The sequence below is a fragment of the Thamnophis sirtalis genome, unplaced genomic scaffold (genome assembly GCF_051295495.1).
Source record: "Thamnophis sirtalis isolate CommonGarterSnake01/CBP01778 unplaced genomic scaffold, rThaSir2_p1.2 scaffold_1, whole genome shotgun sequence".
In the NCBI taxonomy this organism is placed as follows: Eukaryota; Metazoa; Chordata; class Lepidosauria; order Squamata; family Natricidae; genus Thamnophis; species Thamnophis sirtalis.
The window spans coordinates 128,040,081-128,063,576 of record NW_028261381.1 but is presented as its reverse complement, the minus strand read 5'-3'; the positions used below and the strand labels follow the sequence as shown (position 1 = coordinate 128,063,576).

At 38.0% G+C, this 23,496-nt stretch overlaps 1 protein-coding gene across 1 annotated transcript in view; it reads right to left on the bottom strand.

Annotated features, from left to right (window-relative positions):
• Positions 1-23,496, bottom strand: part of ESRRB (estrogen related receptor beta) — a 104,069-nt gene that overhangs the window by 7,250 nt on the left and 73,323 nt on the right. The window contains exons 4-5 of the mRNA XM_087724579.1: positions 6,918-7,028; positions 4,935-5,096 (exon numbers count right to left, since the gene is read on the bottom strand). Of these exons, the coding sequence (XP_087580705.1) occupies positions 4,935-5,096; positions 6,918-7,028 (273 nt within the window). The remainder of the gene's footprint in view (positions 1-4,934; positions 5,097-6,917; positions 7,029-23,496) is intronic.

Sequence of the window (23,496 nt, the reverse complement as noted above, 5' to 3'; positions counted from 1 at the left end):
GGAGAATTAAGAGTTTACTGTATATGAATCTTTGCTACAATTCATGTTCAAGAATGCAAATCAGGGTTGATCTGATTCAAATTAATAAATTGATTTGTAAAGTTGAATCAACATGATTTGGACTTTTGTTTTTGAAAAATCAATCCACTCATATGTTAAGTTTTGAATTGATTTGGAAAACTGAACTGATTTGGACTTTAAAAATGATGCATAAAAAGTGTGCTTTTGCCCATAAACAAAAATCTTTCAAATTTCCAACCAATCTTTATATCTTTCCAAATCCATTTGGAAATGCAATCATTTTATGCTTTAAATCAGATCATATATTCAACCTGAAAATTTTAAAAAATATTTTGGCAGATTAGAAACTAAAGAACTTTAGCCTTAGTACAATATTCAGATGGAGAACTGCCAGGAAATTCCAGGTTTGTAGATTGGATTGGGAAGTTCAAACAAGAAAAAAGGTATTGTACAATGGCCAACTACTTCCATGCCACTGCCAAGAAAATGCATAAATGTAGTCACCAAGAATTAAGTTTGACTTGAGGGCTTCATTTTTTAAAAGTTTATCATTCTAAATTAGAATATTTTTATTAGAAAGAAAGATTCAGTTGACTAATTTATTATGTTTTAAAAAGAAGATTGTAGGTGAATCATTAGCTTAAAGTTCAGGACATATAAAAGAAAAGATGATGAGAAAGATTTCATGCATGGATAATCAAATTTATGAAGATTATAGCAAATTGGTATCGTTTAAAAATGATAGAAACATTTGTTCTATTAATAAGTCTTAGACAAGACAGGAAAGATAGGGCTTTCATATTCAGTGACAGAATGTCACCAGTAAGATGGAAGATAGGGCCAAATAGTAGATATCTGTGTATACTAAGATTGTAAAAATCATAAAGGTATCTCATGAAACTATTTGAAATGAAAGACAAGAATCAGATACAGAGTTCAAAACGGGAGCCAGGAAAATCAGTTTTGCCCAAACTGTGATTCAAAATATTCAAAGACACACCAAGTTGGACCATTTCTTTTCTTAATCTTTTTCACAGGAAATGGCTTGTATTTTTGGATATTAAGAATCTACAGAAGGACAACTTTTCTTATACTGGTGTCCTTTAATCCTCCGTTTCATATAGGTTTAAGAACTTAAATAATAACTTTGTTATTTGGAAATAAACTTCTGGAATGTTACTTAAAGGAATGACATTAGCACTTCTAAAAATAAAAAGATTTGTAAGATTGGCTTATTTGACCAAGGCTAAATGTTTTTTTTTTCTAGCAGCTTTTAATGTTTTTTTCTGGACTGGAGCTCCTTCTCTTGGAAGGACCTCCAGATGAATGTCAAAACACTTCAATTAAAGCTGTAGTATTTAAGTTCATGAAGTCATAACCTTACATTCCTTTTCAGCATTTGAAAGCCAGAGTTTTCAAAGGGAGAAAAATGCATAATTTGTAGCAAGCGCAGTTCATAATCTGTTAATTTATTATAATTTCTGTCATCCTGGAGGGCCATTAGCAGCTGTAATAGAGATATAATTATAGCATCTGAGATTGCTATAGACATATCTGCTGTCATTGCACTAGTCATATTTCATCCTGTGTGTGTCTTTCACCTTCTTAGCCAGTGTAACAGCAAAATAGGCACCTTGGGAGAGCCTCTCTCATCACAACCTCGCAACAGACATTTCTTCTTCTTGCAGAGACCTATCATGGAAGTGGAAGCAACATTCCAGTCATTAATAGTTGAAAAGGATGAAATGCAGTTCAGTGGTGAGAAAAATAAAGCAAGAAAAATCAAACGCACAGATATAGAATAGGTGGTACCTGGTGTTCAACAGCAATAATTGTGAGAGGAGTCCTAGTCTACAATCACTTAAGTATGAGCCAGCAGTGTGCTGCAGCTGCCAAAAAAGCTAATGCATTAACAGAGGGATAGTATTAAGATCATGAGAAGTGAAAGCACGGCCTTCAGTGGTGAGATTCAAATAATTTAACAACTGGTTCTCTGCCCTAATGACCAGCTGGATAGGCGGGGCTTGGTGGTCATCTGACTGGGTGGGCGGGGCCAACTCAATGTCACTCACGTCGATGGGCGCTTTGCTTTAGCTGCTACAATGTAATAAGGGTTAACCGGAGAGGCAGTTTCTGTAAGCAGGGCAATAAAAATTAGGCTAGAAACAACACCAGAATGTTTCCTTCCTGCCTTCCTTACAGGATTAGCCCTGTAAAGTGGAAAAACAAAACAAAATGAGATTTCTTCCAACAACTAGTTCTTGGAATTGCTTAGAAAGTTTACAACTGGTTCTCCCGAATAGGTGCGAACTGGCTGAATCCCACCTCTGATGGCCTTGTACTCCAGAAGTGTGCTGCTGCAGCTGCCAAAAAAGCTAATGTTCAAGTGGCATCAACACAGGGATAATATCAAGATCATGAGAAGTGATAGTGCTGCTTTGTACTCCACTAGTGAGATCACATTTGGAATACTGTATCTAATTTTGGTCACTATCCAATACACTATATATATATCGGGATCCGAGAATGTCTAGTCTAACGAAGAGAAGGACTAGAGATGAAATGATAAGAAGTCTTCCAGTATTTGAGGGGTTGTCACAGATAGGAGGGAGTCAAACTATTCTCCAAAGCACCTGAGAGCAGGACAAGATGTAATGAATAAAAGCTTAACAAAGAGAGAGCCAACATAGAATTAAGGAGAAATTTTCTGTTGGCGGGAATAATTAATCAGTAGAATGGTTTGTCTTCAAAAATTATGGATGCTCCATCACTGGAGGTTTTTAAGATGAGATGGTTTGAAATAGTATAGGGTCTCCTCCTTGAGCATAGGGCTGGACTAGAAGACCCCCAAGGTCTCTTCCACCTTTGTTATTTTGTAATTCTGAATAATATTTGATAAACCTCATAAACACATATGATATTTTTATATATTCAGAAAAGGGGGTTTAAGTTTTTTGCTTTCATAGTTTGATACTACAGGGAGTTTGCACTAGAATAAGGAACTTCCAGAGGCAGGTTTTTGGAATTAATATAGACTCAAAATGTGTGTGTTTTAAACACATACAGGTCTCAGTGTTCTGGCAAACAAAAGGGAAGTTTCACTATGTCAAATTTAAAAAAATCTCACATGAGTGCAGTTAAATAGTGTTACATGTAGCTGAGCCCTTCCTTTCGACTAAATATTATTGATGGATATATAATTATTTATTAACAGGGAATGCAAATAACTGAATTGAAAAATCAGGTAAGACTGATAAATTTGGTTAATGAAAGTACAATTTAAGTAAACGTTGTATAAAGTACATTACTGTATTATGTTATGTTAGAAATATCACAACACAAATATGGATGCCTACACCAAACTGCAATGACATCAAAATGATGATACACATGCAGTGAAGTCATGAGAAAAAAGTCACTATTATGCACTTGAGTTCTGACACATGACATAGTATGTCACTCACAGTTTTGAATCATGTTGTTGTGATGCTTGTTTCACCACTTCCATCCTCCCAACCCTACACTTTCCTACTTTGTTAGCTCCTCCAGGTGCTATGGGGGCAGTTAGGATGCACTGAATTGGTAGATGTTTGTTTAAAGACTTGGGTCAGATCTTCCACTAGACAAACATACCTATAGTTTCTTAAGACCATACACATGTTTCCCAATTCAGTTTCACTAATTAAGACAACCATCTTCATTATTCCACTTATGCCAATAAGAAAGAACTAGCAAGTGAATTATGTGTTCAGAATTTTTATCCCCAAATGCAAAATGAAATCCAGAAATGATTCAATTATTCAAGGAAAACATTGTTTAAGTAATATGCCAACATCCAAAAAATGGACTGCATTTTACAAAATGGTGCACTTTGCTTTAATAAATAATAGAGAAGGATGCAGTCAAATGTGGACCAGAGAAAAATAACAGCAGTCCACCTTGTATCCAGAAAGACAATGAATATATTATCTGGGAAATGTTCCACATATTTTAGGTAGATACATACAATGCACAGTATATGTCCCAGCAGTTAAAAAAATGTGGTATTGCTGCAACTAAAACTCCATCTGAGCAACAGAGTGTCTGGTTAACTACAAAATGATCTCAGAAATTCTCAGGCAGGAAGCACCATATCAAAATGAAATAATTGGTGTGAGCTTTACAGAAGCCATAGTCTGCTTTGGCCCATGATTATCCTCTATATTAATTCTCTTCAGCCCTTGGGTCTTCAGGCTGAGTTGCCTTAATCAGTAGCCTAACTCGGTTTGTGCTGAATCAGGTCCTGGCAGATTGTGCAACTAGTGAGCAGTGTAATCCCTAACAGAACAGGTCTCCTTCAAGAAGAGCACTACCAGGATTAAGATTTGCTGAGAAGCAGTATCTAAAAACTGACCTCTTTCTATCTACTCCAGTTTTTCAGGTCAAAGCTAAATATATAGTGTAATCGCCAGGAGCTGTGGATACATTAATTTACACAAACAAATCAATAATTGTGCTGGAAATCATATAACAAGCAAAAAGGATATTGAAGCTACAAATTGTCCTCCTGTAACCTTTGTCTGTTAAAGAATGCAGATTTTCCCTGTATCCCCTATGAGCATTTGCTCAGGAAACAGAAACAACACAGTAACAACAAAGTAGATATGTTTGCACAGTTTTGTTCCCACTTCCTGTTCATCCTGGTGACATTAGAAAATGGAACTCATAGATTTCCTTTTTAGTCCAAAATATATGTTTCCCCTTCCATGTATTGAAAGCAACAACAGAAAGAGACATTTTGTTATTCATGACATGCTAAAAAGAGTGAATTGCTCCTGTGCCATTCAGCAGACAAAGATCTGTTACAGTTTACAATTGCCCTACATGAATTATTTTGTCCCCACTTTGTGTCCATCTTAGCTCTCCCTTCTTACCTGGGATGTGCTTTGCCCAGCCAATGATCACAACAAGTTCTCTATCTGCCAAGTCACAGAGCGTTGTCAATGCTTTGATGTCACTTTCCGGCATGGTAGGGTCAGGCATAGCATAAATCTTCTCTGGCTCTGCCACCAGCAAGTGGGAGACTATTTTAGTCACTGCAAATCCCAAATCAGAAATTAGAATATACTTGTGATGAACTCCCACAACTGGGGAAAAAAAATCTTTACAAAAGAGAGAGCAAGACTTTTTTTTCTTCCTCTGTTTGTTTTGGATACATTATTCGAAATGTATTAGAAGTATATCACTTTTTATCTTGACCCAGCAGCTCACTGGTCAATTCTTCACCTGATATTGCGCCCTTTTAAAATGGAAATACAATCATGCTGAACCTGTAAAATTAAGCAGGCAAATTATATATCCTACCACCAAGTTGTGACCCTTTCCTGATTCTCACATATCTTTACTCACGTTAATGTATTTACTTATAAAATGTTTTAACCACCCATCTTACTTTAGGATAACTCTTGATAGATTTATATTGAAATGAGCAATTTTTACGTGAAATGCATTAGATTTTGTTACTACATGCACACAGAACATAACTCTTCTGATCTTGTTGAGTCTATTGATTACAGACACTGCAGAAGCAACATAGATTCTCTAATGTTCTCTAATGAGGACAACGCCCCCATCCCAAAGGGGGGCTTTTTTTCTGTATATTTTCTGTACATATATAATTTCAAGATAAACCAAGAAATTGTTAAGAGGACGCATTAAATTAGAGATGGGCAACATTTGGCGGTCAGGAATAGCATTAATTTGGAAGTGAGAAGGGAGAGAATTGGGAGGTCGGAAGGGATCCCAACAGTGGTTTGGATCATCTTACATATATAGATTGAAATTTTAAAAATGGGCAGTTTTTTAAATGTTTACTTTAATTATATTAAGCTTATTTTAGACCACTTATTCACAATTTCTTGTGTTTATGTACAGACTGATTTTCAGCAATCACAATCAGAGGAGGTTCTGGGTGGAAAAAAGAAAGTTTTGGGGGCATACATGGTTGCAGGGAGATAATTTGCCAAATCCTGGTCTAGTTATTGTAGGAAAAGAGCTACATGTGTTAATCTGTAGTACTAGATAATTAATTCACAAGCAATAAAAGAAACATATTGATGATGAAGAAGGAGTATAATTAAAGTGTATGCCTCATACAGGTGAAAACATCAAGCTAAATGTCCATTTGGTGTCAGCATTGTTAGGAATATAATCTAATGGTTGGGTTGGCAATATATAAATCATGTAACAATGTTGTAACTGTTTCTTTAAATCATACTGTAAAATGTGATTGGTTGCTGTTTCCTCAATCGGCCATAAGAGGGAGCCAGAATGACTGTTAGCTCTCTGTTTGTTAGATGCTGGGCTGATCTGATCTGAGTGTTTTGGAAGCTGGCTGTTAGAAAGTGCCGTGAGCTACTGTAAGTTTTGCAACTGCTAGCAAACTTTGAGTACTGAACTGATTATATGATACTGGACTATGTTATTTTGATTATCCCTTAACTTAAAGACATTGATGACTAATAGTGTCTTCCTTATATTTATATATTTTCCATTTTTCATAAACTATGATCATGCAAACACAATTTTTATTGTCAGAATGGCCTCCACTCTTGAATCAACCCTGCCCTCCCATTCTGACTATCTCCCAAATTTGTGCTGCTATCCCATGAAAAACAGAATTGAGAAAAGGTGGAAGAAAATGTTGGTTGTGTCAGTGGAAATGCTTTCTATATAGCATTCAATTTAGCTTTAGATTTGCATACTCTAGCCTCGGATCACCTTATTTAGGCCATGCTATTTAATTGCTGTATAATTAAAATTATTGAGAATTTGATTCTCTCAATGAAAAGTTAAGGAGATCAATGAAAATTGAAGGTTAAATCCATAAATAAAGAGAGTGTACAACTGGCACCTACATGGTTTTTTGGCTGGAGGGGAAATCTGCAAACTCAGATAAGTACTACTTTCGGAGTCCAGTCTTCTTTTATACTTCTGGCGACCTCCACGCACTCGATCCAAACGCACTCCTGCAAGCAAAAGAACAAGATCTTAAAGGATCTTACATGAGATTCTGAAAGGGGGAGAGACATTTCTTTACCATCAATAGTAATTATAAATGGAGAAAGATCGATACTACAAAGAAAGGGGAGGGGGAATGTGTTCCTAGTTTAACTGTCATACATAAAATGGCTTCTAAGGTTAACAGTTTAGATAAAACCATAAAATATATGTATACATCTGCAATTGTTTGACAGTTAATTGGAAAGGGAAAATAGCTTCTTCCAACCTGTTCAGGATTATAGAACTTAGTATTTAAGACAGAGGCAAAGCTCAGTTGTTATTCCTGAAGTGACTCGGGAATTAAATAATTTCCTCAACAAATTAGCCTGCAAATACTTTCTAAAACCCAGATTTCTGAGAGCAAAAATTATGACAGAAGATTTCATCTTCCTTTTGTACAAAAAATGCTCAGTATGGCAAACTATATTTGATAATATACTTGTGATAATCTAAAAAGCAAATGTATTTTTCCCATTCAGTAATACTGCTTTATTTCCATTAATTTCTGTATATATCTCAACTAATCTAAATACAGTTTTCAAACAATCAGCCCAATAAGAAAAAAGTTTTAAAATTGCATTATTAATTAACTCTAAAATTGGGTAAAACTGTTATAAGTTTTCTTTCACTGAATATTAATGAGGATATATTATTTCTTTACTCCCTCTTCCAAATTAGAGATTAAAAACATAGAACACACCTTAAACAGTATCCCTTCCTGTCTTTCTAAATCAATATAATTGTTTTTCTTTTTGTATCAGTTGTTCATTAATATCCATGGCAACCTGGCCCAACCATTAGGCACAATGAAGCAACCATCTCAAGCAGCAAATACAGGAGAGCAGACAATGGCATTGATTTGGAAAACAGAGCTGGTCGTAAATGGTGCCATCTTGGCTTTTGCCTTAAGCGGAAAAAATATTTGGGCAGGATGAAGAAGACACCAATAGTTATTGACCCAATTCCCACAGCACCAGTCTGATTCTTTGGTAATCTACAGTTTGTAAAAAAGAGAAGCAATTAACCTTCATAAATATTACTGAAAAATTGCAACCTTCAAATCACAATGAATTCTCCTTGCAAAAATCACTCTCCTTTTTGGCTGAATCTGTAAGTGCTTCCTATTTTACTTCACTGACAATCAGCATCCTTTTTATCTGTTTCTTAAACAAAGACATGCTGAACTTTCATTCAGGCTCACAGACAAAACATTGTTCAGTGATCTGAAAACGTCATCATTTTATTTCAGGAATTTATGTATGAGTTAAAATGGTACAGCTTTGTTTATTAAGGACACAATCAGTTGCCAAAGTACATTCGGGTTTGAACACAGTCAAGCAATGCTTACAGGTCAATCTTTTCGCATGTACGCTGAGATGTAAACTTCACTGAGTTTTATGGAACTTCTAGATCATAGTGAAACATTGAAGCCTTAGACGCGAAATTATTTTTTTAAAGTGGGATCCAGTTGGGGACCTTTAAATACCATTAGAAAAAGTATGTGACTACTTATTCTAATGGTATAATGCTATTCTAGCCTAAAGTTTAGACAGACCTAAACATTAGGCTAAATACAGGGGTGTCAAACCCAATCACATCGCAGGCCATTATGTGACTTATTGGGATTGTTTTTGCCCTTGTGGGGTTGGGTGGGTGTGGCCTGCATGGGCAATATCCGGCCCACGGGCCACCTGTTTGACATGCCTGGGTTAGAATAATAGTTGACAGAATTGTTGAGATAATAGTTTATAATTATATTAGCTTAACTTTATTCCAGGAGTGTACACAAGTCCCATGCAGTCTTGGACAGTTAGTAACGCAGCCCCATAAGTTTGTAAGCTTTTAAAGGAAGTTTGTTGTTTATCAACTATATTATATATTTTATGTGGCCCAAGACAATTCCTTTTCACTCAATGAGGCTCAGGCAAGGCAAAAGATTGGACACCCAGGCTTTTTACTGTATTTTTTGCATTTAAATCTGGATGCATTGGAGGTCCAAATCAGGAGAACTCTTAGTGGCTGACATAAAATAAAAACTTCATAACCTCTTCAAAAACTCCACAAAAACCTAATTAGAAAACATGTAACTGTCAGGCCTGCAGCTACCAAATGTCAGTACTACCAAATATACTATCAAATGGCAGTAACAGCACAAATTGAGATCAAATCTTCAACAACACAAATTAATAAGTAGATAGGATTACTAATATCCTCATCCAGTGAATTCAATAATCCAGTGGATAAAAACCAAGTTTTAAAGTCTTATTTAAGACAAACAGGGCCATCTAAATCTTGGGGAGTGAAAGAAAAGATGACTATGTTATTTCAAAGGGCAGATGCTTTATCAGTAAAGGCATCCCTTCTGAGTCCATTAGATGATATTAGATTTTGATTAATAAAGAAACCCAATATATACTTTCTCAGTTAGACATCATGATTGAGGTACATATAATCACAGATAAGCAGTTCCTGCTGTTCTCACTCTGTACTATGAAGAATTTTCTAAGTCGTGACCAGAACCTTGTGTTACACCTGGAAACCTATAAGAAGCCAATGCAACTCTGATTTTACATGGATGCAACCATAACTGCCTATTCTGCATCCTGGACCAAGCACAGATTCTAATCTAAATGATCTTCAAGGATGGTAGAATACATTGCAATAGTTAAAGGGGAAGGTGACAAAAACATGAATAACCATGAGCATCACCTCCTGAACTAAGCAATGGGAAGAGTTATACAAACACTATTTTGGCTTATGCAAACGACTCTTTTTTATAAAGTTATGCAAAGACTCTTTTTGATTGTATCTTCTCAAGCAGGAGCTTGAAGTCCAAGCAAAGATCCAAATTGTGGACCAATTATGTCTGGGAGAGTGCAACACTACACAGAACTAAGACAGAATGTCTCTGGATCTGAGAAGGACCTAAACCCCACAGCCATTGGAACCTGCTTAACAGATTAACAGAGTTGGAAGGGATTTTGTAGGTCATCTAGTCCAACCCCCCGCCCAAGCAGGAGATCCTACACCATTTCTGCTTCATAGCATCCAATTTCAAATTGGATTTCTGTCACAATCAGATTATATATATATATATATATATATATATATATATATATATATATATATATATATATATATATATATATATATATATATATATATATATATATATATATATATATATATTGTATCGTATCATATATCTACAGTAATGTAATAATATTATTACTACAGTAATATAATATGCAACTGCCTCAACCCAATGGATATTGCGTTTGTCATTCTGTCTGAGAACACAATGTATATGTGCTTATATTTGTAGTGGATTGGGCCATAAGGGTATGCAAACTGTATTTTCTAATGTATGTGCCATTTCATATGTAGGAACAATGGTTTCTGCTGGCTATGTTCCAATTGCCATGCATTTTCTTTTCAAAGGTGCATGCTGATGTCTAATGTGGAATTTTTCAGGCTAAGTTCTGGTATTTGAAAAAAAATACGTATGCAAATAGCAGCCAAACAATACTGAAAATAAAATATAACATGACAAAAAATTAAAACATAAACCCCACAAAACATAATAAACCACACAAATTGGGAATATGTTCAAATACATTTAGACCACTCTGGAATTATCAGCAGGTTTAATGTCTCTGGCCCTGAATTGTTCAATGTATGTAACAGGGCACATTTGCACAAGCCTACGTCAAGTGCTATGATAACTTGACCATATCTTCCTTAGAGCAAGAATTGGTTACTAAATTGAACCACCCAAACTTCAGCTCCAGGGCCAAGACTCATTACAGGATAAGGAAAGGAGAAGATAGGGAAGAAGTCACAGAATTTACTAAAGAAATATACATATATATTAAACATTTTGCCCTCAATACTTGGCTGGGGATGTGGCTGCACAGGTTGCAGAGGAATTAGGCATTCTCAATCAGATTAGAGAAGCACAAAAGAACTTAAGTGTATTAGAAGAGATAAGAGACAGAAGTACAAGAAGATTTAACCTCCACATCTCTTTTCCTTGTTGTGCATATGTCTTTTCATTCAAGGACTTTACCTCATTAATTTCCAACAAGACATTGTTCTCCTCCTGTTCCTGCATCCTGTTTGACACTCCTTGAGACAAACACTTTAATAAGGTCACTGTTGTTCCATCCCAACACAGACATCATCACAGACAGTGTTAAAGGGACAGGATGTAGGCTAGCTGATTAATAAACATTTCATTCAGCCTTACAAATGCCATTCAGAGAAATTCTAAGTGTTTGGGCTGCAGAGAAATGAGCTCCTATTTATTCAACCAACAAGCTGAATAAAGATACATCTGTGCTCTCACAAGTTTGAAATCACACTCAAAATTATGGAAATGCAACTCAGGAGCTACATTCTGCATGTAGCTCCTCGTCCTCATTCTTATCGTCCTCACTGAAAACAAATGAGAGAAGCATGTGCATTAGGTCATTGTACAAACTTGTTGGATAGTGTAAAAATTATCAAAAAGTATTAGGGTAATAGAAGCATCAGGGCACTAGATTGAAAGATAAGCAGTCAGTCCATTCTACCACAAGACCACTCTCAAGTATTAGTCCATATGGGCAAATTCAATTCTGGCAAAGCATTGCCTGACATATCCTGGTCCTGCACTGTATCCAGGGCTTTGAAAACAAAATCTAGCACTTTGGAGAGGTCCTTCAAGACTATTGGTAACAAGTTCTGTTGAAATACCATCCAAGAAAACATAAATTGAGATTTGAAAGAGACACCTATAACAACAGAAAAAGAAAGGGAGAAAGAAGGAGAGAATGAGAGGAAGAGGAGGGAAAGAAGAAAGAGGTAGGAGAGGAAGGTAGAAGAGAGAGAAAGAGAAGGAGAGAGGGGAGGAAGGGGAGGAGGAAGAGTAGGAGTAGGGGAGAGATATGGGAAGAAGGAAGGGGAAGGAGAGAAGGAAGGAAGGAAGTAGAGAAGGGAGGGAGGAGAAAAGAAAGAGAAAATAAGGTGGTGTTACAACAGGTGGAAGGGACGGTAAATAAAGCAACCCAAAATGTATACTATAATCTATTAAGTGGAAAAACAAATGCATAAGAATGATAAATGTAAAGAAGAATAACAATTATGTAAATGTATACTTAAAATGGTATGTAAAAGAATAAAAAATAAAAAAAATTGAAGAAAAAAAACTATTGGTAACAAGTTCATTGACTTCAAAATTAGCTTAACGGGACTTTCCTGCAAGCAATCTTACTCTCTCCTATTGTAACAACTGTAAATCAGCTACCTAAGGCAGCCACATTTTCTTCTACCTGAGAACAAAATAGATTTGCCCCTCCCTCTTTCTAACTTTTGCTAGCACTTGAGTGAAGAAGACTTTTTAAAAAAAACAACTCTTAAATTCATACAGTCTAAATACAATGCCTCGAACTTTAATTTCAATCTGCTTGCTCTCCATCAGTCCATCTTAACTTCACTTTAAGTATAACTTGTTCTTCGAATGTCAATCTACTGAATGCCAGAATTGTATACTTCTTTCCACCACTCCATGGCCTGACACTGGGTAGGAAATTCAAGAGAGAAGCAAACACTAAAAAGCTTGGATTTAGCAGAGATGGACACCTTACCTGTTAGGAAAAAAATGTGATTTGTCAGATTATTGGTCATGATTTATAGATTCTGGAAATGTACATAGAATGATTTATGGAAATTATGTGAACAACTTACTTTAAAAAAAAATCTCAATCCATAGAAATTAGAAATGGAGAAGTAGATAGATGACAGAACTGAACAGTTTGCAGAAATGGAAATAGAAACAGGATGAATATACTAAGCATAAGATGCCAACAAGAGGATGCCAACTGAAAATGAGATCATAGTAAGTTTCTGCTTTTAATGCTAACTGCTGAGATTCAAAGTCTGACATTAGCTAAAATTTCACAACAATAGAGGCAAGTCATGATCACTATGTGAGAAAAACTGGGAACTGTTAGCCAAAGGTTCTGCAGTGCAACCTGTCATTCTAGAATACACCTGATCTAGTTTGTTGCTTCACTAGACAGAAAAACAAGAGGAAAAGAAATTCTCCTGCTGCCTTTTTAAAGAGCTACCAAACATGATTTAGTACTTTTGCATTGGGAGAGGGAGGCTATCTAACACAAAATTTAACACAAATAAAATATTTATTATGCATCTTTTAAACAGCCCCAATTAGTTTACTTGCCTAATTAAAAGAAAACAAAATTCATTCTCAATTGTAATTTATCTGAATCATTAAATCTCCATGCATTTAAATGACTTAGCATATGAAGATAACAAAATGCTTTTTTTTCCCTCTGGGAAACATAATGATGTGTGTGTGTGTGCGCGCGCACGCCTGCATGCATATATTGGTACACGGAGTGATATGGAATACAACGCTTAACCAAAAATTTTCAGAAGAGACTTTTCAAAGGGAAAATTCTGAGCATTTTCTTTTTTAGCCCTATGCAAAAACGGGGCATTTTGTTGAATGTCTTCAAGATGAGCATGGATTGATCTCTAATTTCTTCTACAATTGTCTAAAAACAATGCTGGATCTGAGGCATTAGGGGAGATGCAAAATGCAGCTGGTCTGCCAATATAGTTTAGTTTAGTTTAATAAGATTTGTATGCCGCCCACTCCCTTGGGACTCTGGGCGGCTTACAGGCAAGGTAAAAAGAAACATTTAAAAAATTAAAAATAAAAAGATACAATTATTAAAATTCCACATCATGCATTGCGTCTAAGTGGGGCTGGATATTGATCAACAGCCCCAGGCCTGCCGGAACAGCCAGGTCTTGGTGGCTTTACGGAAGGCCGGGAGAGTGGTAAGGGTCCGGATCTCTACGGGTAGATCGTTCCACAGGGCTGGTGCAGCTACAGAGAAGGCCCTCCCCTGGAGGGCCACCAGCCGGCATTGTCTGGTCGACTGCACCCGGAGGAGGCCCAACCTGTGCGATCTTGTTGGGCGTTGGGAGGTAAGTGGCAGGAGGCGGTCTCTCAGGTAGCCAGGTCCTAAAGCAATTTAGTGATTTAGCTCTGTGAATGCTGTCACTTGTGACATAAATTCTTGGAGGAGAAAGGGCCCAAAGGGAAAGAATGGCTATCCCTCACAAGTAGAAATGGGAATTATTCAGAAATTTTGCTTCCAATTCTATCCCTTCTGAAGATAATGGAAATATGGAAGCAGCATTTAGTTCAGTTCCTGCATCCCACAATTTTTATATAAAATCTGTTAGAATGCTAGAATGAGTCTTCTGTTAAAGCCTGCTTCTCATTTAAAGGCAATCTAAACTACTTGAGGATGGCCCTCAAGTATACTTTTGCCTGATCCCTCTTCTTTTGGGATGTCACTATCATCACTAAGTAGGAGGGATACGGGGGATCCCTTGCAGGGTAGGGCTGAGGATTATGTCCAGTTCTTAGCGGACAAAGTTGCTCGGTTTCGGTCGGATTTGGACTCCACTTTTGCAGATCCAGCCGAGGCACAAGGGGACAAATTGGCAGACCATCTTTGGGTTGAGTTTCAGGATGTTGCCCCTGGGGATGTGGACAAGGCCATAAGAGCTGTGAGTGCCTCCACTTGTGTACTGGACCCGTGTCCCTCCTGGCTGGTCGCCAACAGCAGTGAGGTGACACGAGGCTGGATCCAGGCGGTCGTTACCGCCTCCCTTTGGGAGGGGCACTTCCCCTCCGCACTTAAAGCGGCGGTGGTGAGACCCCTCCTGAAGAAACCATCTTTGGATCCAGCCGTTCTTAACAATTACCGTCCAGTCTCCAACCTCCCCTTTGTTGGAAGGTTGTTGAGAAAGTGGTGGCCTTCCAGCTTCAACGGTCCTTGGAGGAAGCTAGTTACCTTGACCCTTTCCAGTCCGGCTTCAGACCTGGTTACAGCACAGAAACCGCTTTGGTCGCATTGACCGATGATCTCTGGAGAGCCAGGGATGGAGGCCATGCATCCATCCTGGTTCTCCTTGTCCTCTCGGCGGCTTTCGATACCATCGACCATGGTATCCTTCTGCGACGACTGCGGGAGGTGGGGGTGGGAGGCACTGTTTTGCAGTGGTTCTCCTCCTACCTCTCGGACAGGTCGCAGTCGGTGTTGGTCGGGGGACAGAGATCGTCCCTGAGGCCCCTAACATATGGGGTGCCACAGGGTTCGGTCTTATCCCCCCTACTATTTAACATCTACATGAAACCGCTGGGCGAGATCATTCGGAGGCACGGGATAAGATACCACCAATACGCGGACGATACCCAGTTGTATCTGTCCGCCCCGTGCCAACTCAATGAAGCGGTGGACATGATGAACCGGGGTCTCGAAGCCGTTAGGGACTGGATGAGGGCTAACAAACTGGTACTCAACCCGGACAAGACCGAGTGGCTGTTGTGTTTCCCTCCCAATAATTTGGCTAGTGTTCCATCACTCAGGCTGGGGGGCCAAATTTTACACCCCTCAGACAGGGTTCGCAACTTGGGAGTCCTCCTGGACCCACAGCTGACCTTTGATCACCACCTGTCGGCTGTGACCAGGGGGGCATTTGCCCAGGTTCGCCTGGTGCGCCAGTTGCGACCCTACCTGAACCGGGAGGCTTTCACAACGGTCACTCGGGCCCTTGTGACCTCTAGGCTGGAATACTGCAACGTGCTCTACATGGGGCTGCCCTTGAAGAGCATCCGGCGACTTCAGCTAGTCCAGAATGCGGCCGCGCGAGTGATTGTGGGCGCACCGCGGTTCGCCCACATAACACCTATCCTCCGCGAGCTGCGCTGGCTACCTGTTGATCTCCGGGTGCGCTTCAAGGTGCTACTTACCACCCATAAAGCCCTCCATGGTAGTGTATCTGAGTACTTGAGAGACCGCCTCCTGCCAATTACCTCCCTACGACCTATTAGATCACACAGATTAGGCCTCCTCCGAGTTCCATCTGCCAGTCAGTGTCGACTGGCAACTACGCAGAGGAGAGCCTTTTCAGTAGTAGCTCCGACCCTTTGGAACGATCTCCCCATGGAGATTCGCACCCTCACCACCGTCCAGACCTTCCGCACAGCCCTCAAGACCTGGCTATCCCGTCAGGCCTGGGGATAAAGATTTTAATCCGTCCCCACCCGAATGATGAATGAATGTTGTGTTCTATTTTTACTTATGTAATTTCTCATGTCTTGTCTTGTATTCCCCTCCCCATAAATTGTAAGCCGCCCTGAGTCCCCTTAGGGAAAAGGGCGGCCTATAAATAATAAACAAATACAAATACAAATGCTAACTTTATGAAAGAAAAACAAAAAAATGAATTAGATTTTATAGAAGGAAATTATTTATAGGAAATATGAGCACCTGTTGGAAACCATGACCTGGATGACTGAGAACCTCCATAGACATAGGAGATATGATGAAAAACAACAGACAAATTCTGGTGAGGGACAAAATACAAAAGCAAGCAACTGGGCACCTCTCCGGGCACATCTGAGATTGTAAGAACTGCTGTTACATTGTAACCTCAAAAACAGTCTCCGGAAAACCTGCCACAACCCTACAGCCAAACTTTAGGAGACCTGGTCTCCTAGGGCTGCTCAGTACCACATAAGAACTGCTCTGATGAAAACTGGGTTGTATTTCCAATAATTAAACATGAGCAGTGGATCAGGGGAAGGGAGTTTCTCATCAAATAAACTTGTATAATGATCAGCTTCATGTGCTACACTTGTTCCTATTTATCAAGGTCAACCTCTTTCATGGTCCTTGCATATCATAAATCACTGCCCCTATCTCTATTTCTTTGGGGATATATCCAGGGAAGTATGAAATGCTAATTGTTGTTATTTTTCAGAGTACAATCTCCTTACTCTTGAAAGTCTCTAAACTTTAAATGCTACCCTTGGGCATGTGGTGGTGAATGCATCTTATCTTGTATACAAATGGACTATCTATATGAATACTAAAGCACGAAACAGTACAAAGTCAATGAACTCATATCCTGCGGTTTGGCTGTTTTTCAAAGCTCTTGGTAAGTGTAGGGAAAGAAAAATATTTTGTACCCAAAAGAACAAATAGTTCCTTTTAAATTAGTAGCAAGGCAGCTTTAAAAATAAAATAAAATCATATAATTTCCCAGCCTGCTTCGGTGGTGATGTTTTCAGAAATTCTTCCCCTTCCTAGGCTTTCGCTTTCTGCTTTGTTTTACGTTGTTTTGGTTTCTGAATAAAGTGCCATGACATGGAATCCAGCAGTAAAAAAAAATTCTGTCTGCAATATGACATTACCTCATCTTTTAAATGAGACTGACAATTTTCTAACCATCCTGTTGGTGCCACTTATGTTACAGAAGTCCTTTAAAAACATCTGTGCCCATATAACTCCTCTGCCGTAAAAGGAGCTGTTCTGAGGATCCATTCAAGTGGCAATTCAGTGTGGTCGAGCCAGGTGACATCTGCCCAACAAGTTTGAGATCAGATGTTCCCTCACTGGTCTGATAACAACAGTTTTTGGAGAGAGATGTTTTCTCCCTCTTTTCTTAATGGATGTTTAACAATTCCACCATTTTCTTTCCTTTCCAAAATTATTGGCCAAAGACCAAGTTTGTTACAAGTGGAAACAGCCAGGTGTGTAGAGATAAAACAAGTAGTATAGTTACATTCCTTCCCTACCCGCCAAGACTAAAATACAATTAAAATGTCCAAGAAACATCCCATACAATGGAAAATGAACTCCATGCCTAATATTAGATGTCATGTTGAATTTCCAGGACAGCATTTTTCTCAATTGTATCCTTATGATAAAAGAGGTACACACACACACACACACACACACACACACACACAGACACACACACACACATACCACACCGCACGGTTTCCTATATGTTAACTTAGAATACAACAGAGAAAGATAGTTGGGATCTTTATACTACAGTAAAAGCTGTTCTTAAAGTATCTCAGTGTCTTTACAAATACACTTGTAGACCCTAAAATAATCTGTCTGAAAACGTATGCTGTTCACTGAGAAAACTTTACATCATTCGCTTCATTCATCTAACTGTGCAGAAAAATGGTATTTCTGGCACAGGATTGAAGCAGAATGCTCTATAAATACAAAGCCATTAAACCTGAGGCAGCAGCAACCTGATCAGGGCTGCCTTTTAATTTCCTGACATGAGCTGGCCACTAACCCAATTACCCAGAATCCCCGGAGGAGTCTTCATCCTTCCCAGGAAGCACAAAGAGAAAGCACAAACATACTGTCTGGATGTCAGCAGAGCTTTCACTGAAATCAAATATCCTTCAGAAAACACATGGAAATCGAAAGCTGGGGGGAAGGAAACTCAGCAGGGACATTTGACAGACAGACAGTGTTCTAGAATGGCAGTGTGCCACTGAAAGGGATTTAAGGAGAAAATAAAGGTGGGGGGAGTAATTGTTACTAACTGAACGTTTATTTTTTTTAACTAAGTGCCTTGATTACAAGCAGTGACTATAGCAGAAGTGACTTTGGATTTCTGGTGCTTGCAGTACCCCATTCAGCGACATAACATCTGTCTTGGTTTCTCTGGCCTTGATCCTCCCTCTGCCTTTGAGAATTGCATGACAAGCAGAGATTTAGCAGCTGAAGCATTTTTCTACAATGGGAATGCTATCAATGGGAAAGCATTCCTTGATAAAATTTGGCCTGTAAGTTAATATTGAAGGCAACAGGGCAATATATGGAATATATGCAAGGTCTTTGCAAAAAGAAGAGCAGCTTTAAAGTCAAGGCTTGGCTCAAACCATTTTAACTGAATTTTTGTTCAGAATGTAGCCAACCTATTGTGTATTTATTTCCAATTCTGGAGCATCATTCAGCAAAATCAGAGCTCTGGTTTTTAATCAATTGTTAGAGAGCAAGTAGGAATTCAACAAACTTTTTCCACATATAGACATGTGCCTTATAGTACTCTTTGGATCTGTAATTGTAATTATTGTAATTGTAATTACTTTATTTGTATGCCGCCCTTTTCCCTGAGGGGACTCAGGGCGGCTCACAATTCGGGGGGGGGGGGAAGGACAAACAAGTTACAAACATAAGGACATAAGGATCTCCCTTGTCTTTATGAATGGCAGGATGATGGAGATTGTAAATTGTACTGCAATATATTTAGGAAGCACTAAATTGGGAAAGATTTCTATAGATGAAAAATCAGATCTACAACAATCTTCGGGACTTTCAGATAGTTATCCCTCACTTGAACATAAAGCTGTTCTAAAATAGGGTGATCCACATGGTACTTTATATGGAACTAAAAGGTCTAATTAATATATCCTGTTTCAAACACAAAAATCCTATGGGCAGCAAAAACTCTTTAAGGGGGTTTATTTATTTTATTTATTTATTAATTAGACTTATATACCGCTTCATAGGGCTTTCAGCCCTCTCTAAGCGGTTTACAGATTTTTTAGCAAATTGAGTCAGCATATCGCCCCCACAGTCTGGGTCCTCATTTCACCCACCTCGGAAGGATGGAAGGCTGAATCGACCTTGAGCCGGTGAGATTTGAACCGCTGAACTGCAGATCACAGTCAGCTGAAATGGCCTGCAGTACTCCACCCTAACCACTGCGCCACCTCGGGTTGAGATTTCAGTATGTGGTAAAGGCAGAAGATAATGTCAAATTCCCCAAAGACAGTTTCAAATAAGGTATTTTGATGTTTTCTTGCACTTCCAATACAAGTTTTTAATTTTAGTTTTTTTTTTTTAATTTAATTTTGCAGGCTTCGTGGAATCAATGTGTATGAGTTGGATAGCCATATAAATTGTTTAATAAATTTAAAAAAAAACAAAATTACATAATTGTCTAGGTAAAAACCCTTAACACACAAACTCATATTGCATTCATAATCTGTGTTCTGTTAAAGGAAATATCTTTGGCGGTAAGTTACTGGCTACAGCAACTGATTGCTATTCATGAGACAGAACTACCAACAGTATAATAATTAGGCTGATTGCGTTGTACTCCATCCAATAGGTGTTCCTGAATTTTAGCTTGCTACTGAACTTGAGCATCTTTGATTCAAATGTAAAATATGAGCATTACAAATGTATACGGACATTTTGGAAAATTAAGGACGTGCTTCTTTAGTAAGATTTGCAAGTCAAAGGGTTCGCCTTAAGACTAAGTGGTCCACAAAAGAGAGCTGGGTGATGGATTGGAAAGGTAAACATTTTAAAAGACTTTCTGGCATTATGATTCCTTCTTCCCTCCTCCTGCTTCTTTTTCATTGGATTTCCCACAGCACCTTGCAAATATAGGTTATGTCCAGCCTTTTTCAAAGACAGCTTTTCCCAGACTGTAGGATTTGGTTGCATAAGCTGCCAAGAGACCATTGCAATCCCTGAGCCTGCTAACTGCTCAAAACTATCTAAGGTATTCAAAGCTTTCCAGCAACTCTCTCTCACACAGAAGAAATGTTCAGAGTAGCATTTTTCTTCACCACTACTTCAGAAGTTTAAGATCACAAAAGAATGGCCTCAGCATAATATGAACTGAAACAAAAAAATATGCATACATGACATTTGATCTCAGTGTGTTCTCCTGGTTTTATTAAAATAATATCAGAATTTGTAAAACAAATAACTAGGGTCTTCCAACATATCTTCCCTATTTCAAGCATGCTTGAAGGTCAAATTCTCCTGGCCAAAATCTGGAACCATTTTTTTTCCTCCAGGGTGATTTCTGAGAGCAAAACTGTATTTCAGCAAAAAATACTTTATGTCACTTTGGACAATCTCTACAGATTTAAAGCCTCTGAAGGAACATTAACTGACAATTTTTTTTTGTGAGAAGGATGATTAACTATAGGTTAAAAACCAACATACTGAATACATGTGCTCTGGACTTATATCTTAGGATTTAGTAGTTTTTCCACTAAGAATTTTAGGTATATCAGTGAATCTCTACTCTGCAGTATAAGAATGGAAGTAATTGAGATGGCTCTGCTCATACATCCTTTTAGTTATAGTGCATTGATAGGGGCTCTCTTAAAGAAAACAGCCACGATATCTGAGAAACCTATTGATCGTTCACTCTGTCCCTTCCTGCCTGTTTCTTATTCACTTTCTGCATTGCTCTACTAAGCCCCAGTATCTACATCACAAGGGTAGTCTTTCATAGTCTTGAAGTGTCCCTTTGGAACCTTACTTTTCCCCTTTTACCTTCCATTGACCCTATTTAAAATGACGATCCTTATCTTCCGTCTTTTCTCTTTGGGGATGTCAAAAATTATTCCTCAGTAAGTGAACAATAATATGTAGATGATACATGCGTGGGGCTGGAGGGCTGTGGTGCATGTGTTATTAAATGTGTGTGGGGGAGTGGTTGTCAAGTATGAAAAAATGTTGATTTCCACTGGATGCGTCAGAGCAAGTGTCAAGAGCTACTTTTAAAAAATAAATAATAAGACCTAAGAATACCAATAGTTTTTTTCTGAAATTTGAATTTAGATTTGAACATTCTTCTACCTTTCCAAATAAAAATATATAACAAAAGATATCGCTAAGGTCTATAGCTAGTGATATTCAGCTGCAATAGATAGTTAAACTGAAGAGTTTGACAGACAATGATGCAATAAAGAATTTATAGCAAATATTCTGGAATTTGATTCCATATAATTCACTGTCGACTATAAATTTAGTAGAGTTATATGGAGAGATTAAACAAATTCATGGAGAATTAAAGCTAATCTTGTTGGCTCTAGTCATGCTGGCTATATATTGCCTCCAATAAAGAAGGCACAAGGCAGGATGTCTTTCACTGAGGTACAGATCTGTGTGATACTATTACATTCATGTCAGCTTTTTAGCTTTGTTGTCCAGCCAGACATCTGCTGAGAAAAGAATGCTGAATTATACAGGATCATAGTCTGAGGCAGCAAGTTTCTTGGGGTCTTGTAATCGTACATCTACAATGATGCCAATGAAAATGATCACAATCATTTTATTTTTATCCAATTTACAGAGTTTGAAATAGCCCTAAATACTGAACATGGGGAAAAAGGGGGTCAGTATCATTGTCTATCAGTCGTTAATTATAAACATGAGTATTAGGCAACAAGAGAAACAACTTTTAAAAAAACAAACAAACTAGAAAATAACAAGACAATGTGGAAAATTGATATCCTATAGTCTGGGGTCACTTCATTTTCTATAGTATATAGAACTTTCTGCATGCCTTTCAGAATAAAGGCAAGTAGTGTTTAACTAAATATTAAGAAATGGCATATAGGTAATAGTTTGATAGGTTAGTTTCTGGACAAGAGAAAGATGGAATATTAACTTCAATATCAACATTCACTTCTGAACTATGAACATGTAAGTGAAGCTCCTTCCTTTGTCACTGTAAAGATTGATCTAGATACAGAATGAGAAAATGCAGAGCCTCTACTCCAGTCCCTGAGAGGTAGAGTGGATATTCTAATATAGCTACAAGAAGCAGGAAGGAATGCCAACAACTACTTTAAAAACCAAAACCTCTGTAGCATGTCAAGCAGTTGTGGTTTTATTTTTTTACAGAGTATTACTGATTCTTTAAACACTAAAGACAATGAACCTGTATTTCTTCCTTTCACTAGAATTTATTTTATTTTTTTCTATACAGCCTCAATGACAACTAAAACAGTTTTATATAGTTATTAAATACAATCATAGCTACCATGGGTAAGAATGTATGTTATGGCAAATAAAGAGGTGTTCCTCTTCCACTTTATTTTAATGCATTTAAAAATACTTCACTTTCCAAATTTTCCTGCAGCTTTTTACTAACTATCTTAATGCGGGGAGAATGAAATGGCCAACACCATCAGGTTATGTTTCAAACACTGTATTTCTGAATCTTAAAGGAACAGTTTAGGCAAATGGAAACTGTGTTTATCTAGGTCTGCCATTATTCTATTAATCCAAAGATAAGCACACTATAGGTTTGAGGTTGTAAATGCCCCCTGCCCACCTCCCCAGCAGCCTCAATTCACTTGGCCAAAATTTGGCATTCAAATTTTAAAACATCTGCAGGCTTCAGTCTGAAATATTTTGTGCATGTGTGTTTAGAACAGGCATGTCCAAAGTCCGGCCCTGGGAGCCAATTGAGGCCTGTTTTCAAATTTCAAGCAGCCGGCAGCCTCTTCTCCCCGCCGGAGTTATTTGTTTAGTCTTTCATAAAATAGTTCATAATGGTTCAAAGAATGTCAGGCTGAATGGTCGGCTCCACACATTTTCACCTCACCAAATCTAGCCCTCCTTGCAAAAATTTTGGACACCCCTGGTTTAGAACGTAGTATATATCACCTGAAAGCAGATTTTTTCTCTCTCTGAAGAGACATTTAACAATTGGGTACAGCAACCTGGCTCAAGTTCTATTGCATTAGCTTATGCAGCTTTTTACAATTACTTT